This window comes from Streptopelia decaocto, assembly GCF_964273445.1.
Source record: "Streptopelia decaocto genome assembly, contig: HAP1_SCAFFOLD_1648, whole genome shotgun sequence".
NCBI lineage: Eukaryota > Metazoa > Chordata > Aves > Columbiformes > Columbidae > Streptopelia > Streptopelia decaocto.
The window spans coordinates 17,978-30,460 of NW_028115394.1; the positions used below are offsets into that span (position 1 = coordinate 17,978).

The following is a 12,483-nucleotide window of genomic DNA, read 5'->3' on the forward strand; positions in this document are numbered from 1 at the left end:
CCCGCCGCGCATGCGCCTTTCTGTCTGGGGCGCTACTTCCGGCAGCGCCGCGCCCGCCCGCCGCCGACTTCCGCTTCCGTCCGCCTCGTTGCCGGCAGCCGTTCACCGGGGCCCGGGAAAAGGCGCGCGCGGCCTCGGGACGCTTCCGTTTCCGGTGGGGCCGGAGCGGAGCGGAGCCGCGGGCGGGCCCGATCCCGGCCCGGTCCCGGGCGGGGACGGCGGCTCCCGCCCCCCCCGCCCCCCCCGCGTCCCCGCCGCTCCGGGCTCCCGGCGCCGCTTCTCCCGCGGAGCCGCCGCGGAGCCCATGAGGATGGAGCCCCGGGGCGCCGCCTTCGCGGCCTTTCCGCGGGCCGGGCCGCGGGAGCCGCGGGGCCCGGCGGAGCGGGAGGTGAGAGCGGCGGCGGCGGAGCCGGGACCGGGACCGGGGGGCGGCGGGACCGGGACCGGGGAGGGGTCTGCCCTAAGGGGTTCGGGCGGTGAGGCGGTTACCGGGCGGTGGAGCCGCCGAACCGGCGGTTAAAGCGTTCGGACGGGGTTTAGGGACGCGGGCTCGTGCTGGTCGGGCCCCGGCGGGTCCGTGAGCCCGAGGGTCCGTTCCCACCGAAACGGGGATTCTGTGGAATTCGGGTGATTTTGGGCAAACTTGTGGAAGAGGAACCGGCCTCGAGCTGCCCCGGGAGGCTCACGGTGAAATTGGGGTGATTTGTGCCCCGAGGGCGCTGCCCGGGCTGCCCGGGGGTCGCCGTCCCGGGGGTCAGAACAGGCTGCCCGGGGGTCGCCGTCCCGGGGGTCAGAACAGGCTGCCCGGGGGTCACCGTCCCGGGGGTCAGAACAGGCTGCCCGGGGGTCGCCGTCCCGGGGGTCAGAACAGGCTGCCCGGGGGTCACCGTCCCGGGGGTCAGAACAGGCTGCCCGGGGGTCACCGTCCCGGGGGTCAGAACAGGCTGCCCGGGGGTCACCGTCCCGGGGGTCAGAACAGGCTGCCCGGGGGTCACCGTCCCGGGGGGTCAGAACAGGCTGCCCGGGGGTCACCGTCCCGGGGGTCAGAACAGGCTGCCCGGGGGTCACCGTCCCGGGGGGACAGAACAGGCTGCCCGGGGGTCGCCGTCCCGGGGGTCAGAACAGGCTGCCCGGGGGTCACTGTCCCGGGGGTCAGAACAGGCTGCCCGGGGGTCAGAACAGGCTGCCCGGGGGTCACTGTCCCGGGGGGACAGAACAGGCTGCCCGGGGGTCACCGTCCCGTGCCCGGGGGTCGCCGTCCCGGGGGGTCAGAACAGGCTGCCCCGGGGTCACCGTCCCGGGGGTCAGAACAGGCTGCCCGGGGGTCACCGTCCCGGGGGTCAGAACAGGCTGCCCGGGGGTCGCCGTCCCGGGGGTCAGAACAGGCGCCGCTCGCGTCCCAACGAGCCGCTGATCATCAGAATGTTTCCGTATAACGAGATGAAATCAGCGTTTGGGTTTTTCTGGCCGGGTTGGGAGGGGACGGGGGGGGTGACACTGTGGCCGCCCCGGCGCCGCCTGTCGTCACCCCGGTCTGCCCGGTAACGCCGCATTGGCACCCCAGTCTGCCCAGTGACTCCACATTGTCACCCCAGTCTGCCCGGTAACTCCACATTGTTACCGAGTCTGCCCAGTGACTCTGTGTCATCATCCCAGTCTGCCCGGTAACTCCACATTGTCACCCCGGTGTGCCCAGTGACTCTGTGCCGTCACCCCAGTCTGCCCGGTAACCGCTAATTAACGCCACCGCAGCTGCGTCGCGCCCCCCCTGTGGTTTTATCCCCCGTGGGGTTTACGACGGAATTCTGCCGATTTCTAACCAATAGTTGTGCTGTTTCCCCGCAGCTCCTGCCCCCCAAGAGCGGCGCCTTCGCCTGCCCCGCCGGCAACGCCTCCTGCGCCCTCGGCTACGGCCCCGGTAACGCGGCGCTCTCCGCCCCACAACGGCGCTGTTTTGGCTGTTTCCTCCCCGAATTGGTGGCGGGCGGGAAATGTGGCTCTTTATTGATTGGTTTGTGTGTTTTCTCCCCAGAAACCCCCGGTCCCGAGAGCTACCGGGAGCCGCGCGGCGCCGGCTGCGGCACCAACGGGCACTGGAGGGGGCTGGCGCCCCCGCCGGGCTCCGTCCCGCAGAAGCCGCGGCTGAGCCGAAGCTCCTACCTCGATGGCCGCAAAACCCCCGGGTGCGTCCGGCCCCTCCCCACCTTGTTTTACCCCACGAGCCCCCGGGAGCGAATTAAGGGGGGGGAACCGGTCGCACGGGTCGAGGTCAATTGGGGCTGAGGTGCCTTTCAGGGTTTATAAACCTCTTCTTGGCAAAGGAGCCGCCCCAAAGGCGCGAGCGATGGTTCGGGGGGGCGCGGGGGCGTCAGGGATCACGCTGGGAGGAGGGCGGGAGCTCGTTACACCGCTGGGAAATTAGTGAGAAATCAGACATCGTCGTTTTGGAATAGAAACGTGCGGGAGGAGTTCGGCAGCGGGATGGGGTTACGGGCTCAAACGAGCACAGGATTGAATAGAAGTCGTGTGTTTCTCTCCCTGGGCAGCGGGACGTCCAACAGCTTCGCGGGGAAGTCGAACCACCACTGCCACGCCTCGGCGTTTCCCATCAAACCGGCGCCCAGCCCGTCCTGGAGCCGCCGCAGCCCCAAGAAGACCCCCCGGCGCTTCGTCAGCACGGCCGAGGAGGTGAAACCGCGTGGCTCTGCCCACACTCGCGCTTAAGCTCGGCTTAAGGAGGCTTGAACTCTTTAAGCCCCCGAGACATCCTTCCGCCGCCAAAATCTCTGTTTCCGCCACCAAAATCTCTGTTTCCCCGTGCATCTTCTCACCATCACAGTGGTTTTGGTTGAAATCGTGTTGATTTAGAGGCTTCTGGTTGTTTCCCTGCAGACTGTTCGGGAGGAAGAGCGCGAGATCTACCGGCAGCTGCTCCAGATGGTCACCGGGAAACAATTCTCCACGTCCAAACCCTCCTCGCTCTTCCCCTTCCACCTGTGAGTACGGAGAACGCTCCTTCCGCGCCGGCGCCGCCGCACGAGGCCACCGGGGGCTGAATTTCCTGTCATTTCTAGATCCCGCTGCTCAAATTCCAGCAAAACGGTGCTGAAGGAAACTCCAGGCACGGACTTGAAGCCGTTTGAGGCTCCCGGCGCGTCGGCCGCCGGTGTCCTCGCGGCGCCGGAGCCGCTGGCGCACAAACCCGCGCTCTTCTCCGCACCCGCTTACCCAGCCGGTATTTTCCAGCCCAGCAGCTCCGCGGCCCAGCAGCACCAGGAGAACCTCGCGGCGCCCAGCGCGCAGTCCGAAGGTAAAACACCCCCCACGAATAAAACCAGCCAATAGCAGCCCTGGAAACCTCCGGTTTAATGAAATCGACACGGCAAAGCCGCTTTTTCTCTCCGCGCTCTGTGTTTGGGCACCCGCAGAAACCATTTGTAATTGTGACGGTGACAACATTCTGTAATTCTTTCCTCTTTTTAGGGTCGGATTCTGTCATTCTGCTCAAGGTCAAGGATTCCAGAACGCCGGCGCCGAGGTGAGAGGCTGGAAAACGGCACCGGGGGTGACACGAGCGTTTTAAATTCCATGAAAAGAAGAGAAACTCTTTGTTGAGATGCCGGTGGATCCGGCCGTAGTTCTTACCGCCGCTCTAGCAACAAGAAAATCCTCAAATAACACCTAAAAATCCCTTTTTAGGCAATTACTTGCACTCGTAACGCTCCCACTTGTCCTTTCTCCCCTTTCCCAGCCTCCCGTTCTTCCAGGCAGAGCTGTGGATCAAAGAACTGTAAGTACACGGGGGTTGTTGCTGGTTTTTTCTGTGGGGAAACAAACGGTTTGGTCACGTCAACTCGGCTTTTTCAGCACCAGCGTCTACGACTCGCGCGCCCGCGAGAGGTGGCGGCGGATCGAGGAGCAGAAGGCGCTGGCCTTGCAGCTGCAGAGCCAGGTAACGCGGCCGTGGGGCGAAACACCCGACCCCGGGCGAGTTTGGAACAGAAAGATGGCAAAAATCAGCTCTGTTGAGGGTCTGGCGTCTTCATTGTTTCCCCGTCCCTTGGCGGGGCTCTCGTTGACGTCCCAGACGGGATGAGTGTCCCTGTCCCTTGGCGGGGCTCTCGTTGATATCCCAGACGGGATGAGCGTCCCCGTCCCTTGGTGGGGCTCTCGTTGACGTCCCAGACAGGATGAGTGTCCCTGTCCCTTGGCGGGGCTCTCGTTGATATCCCAGACGGGATGAGCGTCCCCGTCCCTTGGCGGGGCTCTCATTGATATCCCAGACGGGATGAGTGTCCCCGTCCCTTGGCGGGGCTCTCGTTGATATCCCAGACGGGATGAGCGTCCCCGTCCCTTGGCGGGGCTCTCGTTGACGTCCCAGACAGGATGAGCGTCCCCGTCCCTTGGCGGGGCTCTCATTGATATCCCAGACGGGATGAGCGTCCCCGTCCCTTGACGGGGCTCTCATTGATATCCCAGATGGGATGAGCGTTCCCATCCATGTCCCTTTGTGGAGTGACTGTCCCCAGAGAGGTGACGCCGTTGGCCAGCACCTCACGCGAAGGTGTTTTCTCCCCCAGCGGCTGCAGGAGCAGGAGCACTCGGTGCAGGATCTGGTGGATTTAAACCTCCGCGTGCCTCTGGAGAAGGAAATCCCCGTCACCGTCGTCCCGGAGGAGAAAGAAGATGCGAAATCTGCTGACAGCGAAGAGGAATTCCCCGAAATCACCGAGGTGAATCCACGTGGGTCGCGTGGACGCAAAGACACTCGCTAAATTTTAATGTGATTTCCAGTGTAGAAACGGATCCCGGCTCCTTTTTGCCGCGTGTGTTTTGTAGCGAGTTTATACCTGAGGATAAACCTGGGTTTAAACCCGGCTCTAACGCCGCGTCCTTCCCGCAGGAAATGGAGAAGGAGATAAAGAGCGTGTTCCGCGGCGGGAACCAGGACGAGGTGCTGAGCGAAGCGTTTCGCCTGACGATCACTCGGAAGGACATCCAGACCCTCAACAACCTCAACTGGCTCAACGACGAGGTGAGGAGCTGCGCTAGACCCTTCTGGATTCTTCAAGCTACTGTAAACCCCACCCAGGGCAGGCGTTTTATCTAATTAAACACTTTTTAAGCTAATTTTACCCAGGCAAAGCACCTTATGCAGAAGCATCAACGCTCTCATGCTCCCCGATGCTTTTTTGCCCCGCAGATAATTAATTTCTACATGAACCTGCTGATGGAGCGCAGCAAAGAGAAGGGTTTGCCGGCGGTTCACGCCTTCAACACCTTCTTCTTCACCAAACTGAAGACGGCCGGGTACCAGGCGGTGAAGCGCTGGACCAAGAAGGTGGATATTTTCTCGGTGGACCTGCTGCTGGTGCCCATTCACCTGGGCGTGCACTGGTGCCTGGCGGTGAGTGTTCGGTTTAGGCTACAATCTCAAACTCAGCCCAGAATTGACGTTTGTGGCTAAAATTGAAGTGTAGAGCGACTAAAAAGAGCTTCTTGGGGGGGTTTTAAAGAATCAAGGGGGCCACGCTGGTCGCGTTGGCTCCTGCTCCGCACAACAACCTGATTTCCATGGTCCCACGAGCTCAGCCCTGGAGACGCCGCCTCGGGGCAGATTTTGAGGGCAGATAGGGCGGTTTGGCGCCTCTGGTGCCGCTTGATCCTTTGTTCCCGTCCCTCGGCGCTGGCACCGCGCGGCTCTTTGGCGCTGGGGAAACGGGACACCCGGCCCCAAATAAAACACACCCAGGGGACTCGTGTCCTTAATTCTGCACGTCAGGTGGAGCAAAAGCGGCTGGAACAATTGGGGTGGCGGCGCTCACGTGTTTTACCCCATTTAGAGATTCGGTTCGATGAATAACGTAGATTTGGTGGTCAAACAGCGCAGCGGCCAGGGGGGAGTTTTGAGGAGGGTTTTCCAAGTCCCCCAAATCTTCTCCGCTCTGAAACGGCCCGAACGCCGTCCCGGCGCCGCCTGACGGGCCGAACTCTCGTTGCAGGTCGTAGACTTCAGGAAAAAGAGCATCACGTACTACGACTCCATGGGCGGGATCAACAGCGAGGCCTGCAGGATCCTGCTGTGAGTGACGCTCGGGGCTCGGGTCGCGCACCGACCGGGGCACGGCCCGCGGGGACGGGCCCTTTTGGGGGGGATTTAAAGGAAACTCCGTCTCTTTTGGCTTCTTTGCGGTTTCTGTGGCGTCTCGTCCTCGCCGCCCCCCGGGATCCGTCACCCGCCGCTCCCGGCTCCGCATCCCGTTGAGGACGTCAGGCGTTCTCAGGCCCGTCCCGTTAAGTTCATGGGGTTTTACCCATCTCAGACTCTTCTGGGCATCGTTTTTAGGAGGAAACCGGCTTTTTGGACCCTTCTGATCGAGTGGTGCCTCCCGCTCCCTCCTGGCGTGGGAGCTTCTCCCGCCGCCCCAAAGAGTTTTGGGGGTTGCAGAGAGCGCGGTGGAGCTTTGGGGGGCTCTTTGCACCGAGTCGAGCGCCAAACCGGGCGAGAATCCTTCAAACCGCGGGGATTTGGGATTTCGGAGAGCAGGTGGCAAACCCACAACTGCTCTCCCGGCTTTTGGAGCCGCCGCAGAGCGAGAACAACGAGCCGGTGTGAGAGAACAACCCAGAACCAGCCCACGGCGGCCGCCGGCGCGGCACAGATCGATCGCCGCTGTGATTCCCGCGGTTCTCGTCGCGGTGACGCCGACCCGGGGAACCCGATCCCCGGGTTTCGGGCGCGGGGTCAAGTCCGTCGCTCATCGGGATGCTGGTGGCGATAAGGACAGACGGACGCCGTGCGCGGCCGGTTCGGCGTCTTCCCTTCGTGGTTCAGTCGCGTCGCACCCGCCGTGTTTTAATAACTCGGAAACGAGCCGCTTCCCTTTCCCGCCGTGTTGATTTAAAGGAAGGGACGTGTAGAATCCTTAGGGCACATCTCTTGGCTCATGTTCCTTTCAGCCCAAATCTCTTGGATTCCGAGGATAAAGGCCCAAATTTGGTGAAACGAAACACATGGGAAGCGCGAGGGGCACCCGGGGCTCCTTTAGGGAGGAAACGTCCCCAAAGCAGTGCCGGCGAACGCTGGAGGCCACCCGAGGTGTTTTGGCCGCGCAGGGTGAAGCGGTAGAGCCGCGATCTGAGGTGGTTGCCGCCCCGGACGTAATTGTTTTCCCTCTGTTTCCTTTTAGGAGGCTTTTTTGGTTGAATGCAGTGGGAGGATCACACCGCGAAGAAGGGACGGAAGGTCCTATTCATGGTTAGTGACCCTTTCATGCTTTCAATCTTTAGAGCTTCCTAAAGGCGGTGAGTGCGATACCGAGAGGGAAACAGGCGCGGGGCAGGCGTGGATCAGGCAGAGGGCGCTGGCCGGGCCGGGACGCGCCGAGCCCGCGGATTTTGGCGGCGCGGTGTCTTTATTTCCCCTCCTGCGAGGGCCGGCGCGGATTTATGTGGGTTTTCCCCTTGGGAAACGCGGCGTCTGGGCTCGGAAAGGGTCGTTTCTCGGCGCGAGGTGTCGGGGTCACCGGGCGGTGGGAACGGAGCCGGAACGGAGCCGGAGTGCCCGCGGCTGCAGGGCCGGCTCCGCGGTGCAACCACGCCGACAATTCCCATCGAGCTCCTGGCCCCGGAGCCGCTGCCAGAGCTCATCAATCCGGCGCTGCCAGAGCTCATCAGTCCGGCGCTGCCAGAGCTCATCAGTCCGGCGCTGCCAGAGCTCATCAATCCGGCGCTGCCAAAGCTCATCAGTCCGGCGCTGCCAAAGCTCATCAGTCCGGCGCTGCCCCCTCAGATCTGGAGGCGAGGGATTTGCTCCCAGGCTCCTGCGCGGCGCTTCACTCTGTTCGATTCCACCCGTTCCTCCGCGGTCGGATCCTCTTGGTGCCCACGCGGGGACGTTTCTCGTCCCGGTTCCTCGTGTTTTGTATCTTCACCCTCAGCCCTTCGCTCCCTGTTCTCTTTTACCCCCGAGAACTCACGCGGCTGCTGCAGACGCTGCGCTCGCCAGGATCGTTTCTTTATCGCGGTTGGAATGATGCTGTTTATTGAATTGCCGTCTGCGCGGTGCCGCGGTGCGGAGGCTCCGCTGCCCCGTTTCTCCTCCCCCGCCGGGTGTCGATTCGCAGACGGGACGCGGAGTCGTCCCACGGGCACTGAAAAGGGGTTCAGTGTCAGGTTCACCCCCCGCTGGCCCGTCCTGGCCAAACCGCGGCCGAGCCGAGACGCGGGTTCCCCGGAGCAATTAGCGACAGGCAGCTAATGAACCTGGGAGAGAACGCTCGTCCGGACCTGCCCGGGCCCAGGGAGCTGCCAGGAGGGAGAATTCCCGACCGGAGACCCCGACACCCGCCAGAACCCGTTTCTGGTGATTTTCGGCTCTGGCGGCGCCGGATCCGCATTCGGGGCTCGTCGGTGGAGCCGCCGCCGCGGGTTCTCGGTTCGACTCGTTTCCTTTGCGTAGTTTAAAGTTACGACGGACACGAGTTCCCGGGGCAGCCAGTTCCGCCTCTGCCTTCTGGACTCGTCTTCACCCCCTTTTCCCCCCGTTTGGTGTTTCTGAATGAGATTCGCTTGGGCCGACTCGCCGCCATCGGTTCCCCCTGGTGACACGTGTCCCCGCGCCGGCGCCAAAGCTCCGCCTGGTCCCCCCCTTTCCTTTCCAAACTTTCTTATGGTGGCCCCGGCGCCGAGGAGGCTCCTGGGGCCGTTGGAACCCGTGGGTGCCGCTTTCTGTCCGTCTTCCCGGGCGAGACGCGTCTGCAAAGCTCCGTGTCCTGAGCGGTGCCTGCAGCCAGCACGGAGGAGCCAATTCGGGGTCATTGAGAAGGTTTTGGGGTCATTGAGAAGGTTTTGGGGTCATTGAGAAGGTTTTGGCTCCATCACCTCGGCTCCTCTCTCCACCATCCCGAGCTCCTTTCCACTTCTCGCACAGGGCGATTGTCCCCAAGCTGCTGGTAAGGTTGTGAGAAATTTGCTCCTAATTAGGCGCTAATTAAGACCCTGGGTGTCCCCTCGGCTCCGTTCCCCGATGGGTCGGGTTCGTTCTCGCTGGTCTGTGGGTGGTTTTGACTCGTCTCGTTGTTTCTGGGTGAGCTCCGAGCTGGGCCCGTTGTTTCCCGCCGGGTCCGTGGGGCCCTTTGAGAAGCGCCCGACGCGGGGACGGGAACGTTGATGGTGCAGACACGGCGCAGGACGCTTGAGGTGACATCTGGTGACGTCTTGGCCGCTTTCCCGGCCCCGCACTGAGATCTGTTCTTTCCTGCAGGCAATACCTGAAGCAGGAGAGTCTGGACAAGAGGAGGAAGGAGCTGGACACCAACGGGTGGTCGCTGCTGAGCAAGAAGAGCCAGGTGGGGCTGGGGAACGTTCCTCCTGCTCTTCGCTTCATTCTTGGCCCCACGGACGCGTTCTTGGGGGGAACAGATCTGGGTTCTCGGTGCCAAATCCCCAACCACCCCACGTGGGTATGGGGAGACTTTGGTGAGCGGGGACGTCCCCGTGCCATACCTGTGCCAACCCCATCCCTGTGCCGTCCCCGTCGCTGCTGCTCTTCATACTGGGACCAGTTCTGGGCTCCCCAGTTTGAGAGGGATGGGGAGTTACTGGGGAGGGACGAGAAGATGCTGAGGGGTCTGGAGCATCGGGAAAGGCTGAGAGAGCCGGGGCTGGAGAGGAGGAGCTGAGAGGGACCTCAGTGATGGGATAAATGGATAGAATGGGAGGAAACGGCCTCAGGTTGCGCCAGGGGAGGCTGAGGGGGGAAATTTGGGGTGATTTCTGCCCCAAAGGGCGTTGAACAGGCTGCCCAGGGCAGGGCTGGAGTCACCGTCCCTGGGGGGTCACAGACGAGGGTCTGGGGGCGTTTTGGTGCCGGCGTTGGGTGAACGGTTGGACCGACGACCCCGGGGGGTTTTACACACAGAACGGTGCTGATTTGGGTCCCCCCCCCATCCCGGTTGTGACGTTTGTCCCGGTTGTGACATTTGTCCCGTGTCCCCGCAGGAGATCCCGCAGCAGATGAACGGCAGCGACTGCGGGATGTTCGCCTGCAAATACGCCGACTGCATCACCAAAGACAAGCCCATCAACTTCACCCAGGTTTGGGGCCCGTTCCGCTTCTGCCCAATTCCTCTTGTTTCCTGGGGGTTTGAGGCGCCCCCGGCCCCATTGTCACACCGCGCAAAACTCCTCCAAAGCCACATTGTTGTGTGGGACCCAAATCCACCGGCGCCGCTCACCGTGGCGACCAAACCGGGACGTCGTACCCGCGTCCCAGGGGGGTTCCGCGTTATTTCACATTGTCCCTCTGCGCAATGTCGCTCCTCATTGTTAGAGAACATCACCAGAGCCGCGTTATTGCCGCGGCCTCACCCGCTGGCGCATTTTCAATAATTTTACCCCGAGAAGGGGTAGAAGCCGCAGTGGGGACGCTGTTGGCGCGGCTCCCTTGCCGCGTTGTAACTCCTGTCTCCCCGCAGCAACACATGCCGTATTTCCGCAAGCGCATGGCCTGGGAGATCCTGCACCGCAAGCTGCTCTGATGCCGCCGCTTCCCCGACGCCTTTTGCCTCAAAAGTGCCCAAATTCGTCCCGCGGGGCCTCGTCGGCGACACCGCGCGGGGCCCCCGTGGTTCAGTCCGCACGCCGGACCAACGCGGCGCCGCCGCCAGCACACGCGCCCTTTTCTTTTCGGGGGGTTTGTACAACTCGAGGTGCTGAGACTCGCGGGGCGGAACTTCCCATCGGACTCTCCTCGTTCTGCTTGCGGGTGGTTTGGGGCGGATGATCTTTGGGGTTCAGCACTTAACGCTCCACACCGCGCGGCTCGAGGCCCCGTTTGCGGGGAGAACCTTCGTTTCCTTCTCGTTGGCCCCAAAACCAGCGTTTTCCCCCCGTTTTGGGGCCGGAGACGCAGGTCCCGCGAGTCCCTTTTCTTGTTCAAACGCCACTTTTAGAGCCTCCTTTTCCCCCCACATCCACCAATTTCAGGTACAAACCCCCGAGTCGAACCCGCTCAAGCGCTTTTGTACATATTTCCGAGCCTTTTTTTGTCCAGAATGAACAAATTCCGCGTGCGCGTCGGGGGTTTTCACCAATTTGGGGTGTTTTTTGCCTCCCCCCCCATATTTCCGCACACGTTGCGGCGGGTCCAGCCCCACGCGCGGCCTCGGGCGCCGCCACCGGGACAAACCGCGTCCCCCCCGCCCGAGGGAGCATTCGGAAGCGCTTCAACCCCCCCAAAACAATGGGGTGTTTTATTTTGAGGACGTTCTGCTGCTTTTGGACGTTTTGCCGCTGGCGCTTCAGCCGGTTTAATTTATTCCCGAGCGCGGACGGAGCCTCTTTCCCCTTTGTAAATCAACCCCCGAGCGAAACAACGTCCGCTTTTGTACTTTTGCCTCCGGCCAGGGAGGGATATTTTATACACTTTTCTCTACCTGTAGTTTTGTACCGAATTCCCCCCTTTTCGCCCCGGTTCGTGTCCCTCGTTGGCTGGTTTGTCCCCTTCCCCTCCGTGTGTTTTATACCGAGTTCATTTATTACCTTTTTCTATCTTATACTGCAAATAAAGGTCCGAATGAGAAAACTGCTGGTGCTTTGCGCGCTAATCGAGCGTCGTTAACGAGCAGGAAGGTGATTTCTGCAAAATTCATTAAAATAAACCACAATCAGGCGCTACAAATCGCGGCGTTTCAGCCCAGTTTGGTGCGGGAAGGCGCCGGAGATGGAGTTTCGGGGGGTCAGCGCCTTCGGTTTGATGCGGGGGACCCGGCGGCTTTAGGGCCCCGCGGTGCCGCGATTCTGGGCTGAAAGGAGCCGCTTTCGGCCAAAACTCAACCAGCCTCGTTTTCCTTGGCTCCCCCCGGGGGAAACGGCCCCGTCAAAGGCGACTTGTGCCGGGGAGCCCCCCCCGCGGCTCCCCCCACCCCCGCGGCCGCCGGAGCCGCCCCAGCGCTTACCCTGAGGAACAGAATAAATCACGGCGCCGCGCTCGGGCCGGGGATCCTGGGGTCATATTGACTCTGCGCCGGCTCCGTGTTCCTCGACGCACACGTGGCTTCTGCAAACACGGCCTCAATGCCCCATTCAGCGCCTCCGCATCGCCAATTAACCCCCGCCGCTAACGAGCTTTCGCAGCTCGGGGCCCGGCCGGCACAATTCGCGGCCGTTTTACCCCCAGGAACGGGGTTTTTGGCAAAATCCTGCGGGTTCGGGGGTCCCGCGGGCTTGGGGGAGTTGGGGGCGACGTGCTCTGAGCGCTGCCGGCGGCTTTTTGCTGGAAAACAAGCAGATTTTGGTTATTTTCTGCAGCAGGTGAGGGATCCGGTGACATTTCCATCCCAGGGACCCTTCGCTATCTGCCTGGTCCTAAACCCGGCCTAATCGCAGCCTAAACCCGGCCTAATCCAGCTCTAATCCCGGCCTAATCCCGGCCTTTGTGGGCGGAGGAGCTTCTGTGGATCCGGGACCCCGAGCGCGGTA

General features: G+C 62.2%; 1 protein-coding gene across 2 annotated transcripts; it reads left to right on the forward strand.

Moving 5' to 3' along the window:
- Nucleotides 1-86: 86 nt before the first annotated feature.
- Nucleotides 87-11,588, forward strand: SENP1 (SUMO specific peptidase 1). Of its 2 annotated transcripts, none has more exons than XR_014186628.1 (16): nt 87-388; nt 1,846-1,918; nt 2,033-2,183; nt 2,547-2,688; nt 2,893-2,996; nt 3,075-3,310; nt 3,484-3,538; nt 3,752-3,790; nt 3,868-3,952; nt 4,581-4,733; nt 4,904-5,035; nt 5,204-5,407; nt 6,003-6,082; nt 7,191-7,258; nt 9,266-9,350; nt 10,003-10,062. XR_014186628.1 is itself a non-coding variant. In XM_082077431.1 (16 exons), the coding sequence occupies exons 1-16, from the start codon at nt 305-307 to the stop codon at nt 10,539-10,541; spliced, it is 1,782 nt and encodes a 593-aa protein (XP_081933557.1). In that variant the 5' UTR covers nt 87-304; the 3' UTR covers nt 10,542-11,588. The 2 variants fall into 2 exon arrangements, 1 of the variants encoding a protein (XP_081933557.1); XM_082077431.1 differs by lacking the exon at nt 7,191-7,258 and adding an exon at nt 10,479-11,588 and having other exon boundaries at nt 10,003-10,098.
- Nucleotides 11,589-12,483: the final 895 nt, after the last annotated feature.

Excerpts from the sequence above, each read along its gene's own strand:
- SENP1 (XM_082077431.1), top strand. The coding sequence starts at position 305 with ATGAGGATGGAGCCCCGGGGCGCCGCCTTCGCGGCCTTTCCGCGGGCC. Across the intron at positions 3,791-3,867 it reads GAGCTGTGGATCAAAGAACT|CACCAGCGTCTACGACTCGC; the intron begins GTAAGTACACGG and ends CGGCTTTTTCAG. Across the intron at positions 5,408-6,002 it reads GCGTGCACTGGTGCCTGGCG|GTCGTAGACTTCAGGAAAAA; the intron begins GTGAGTGTTCGG and ends CTCTCGTTGCAG.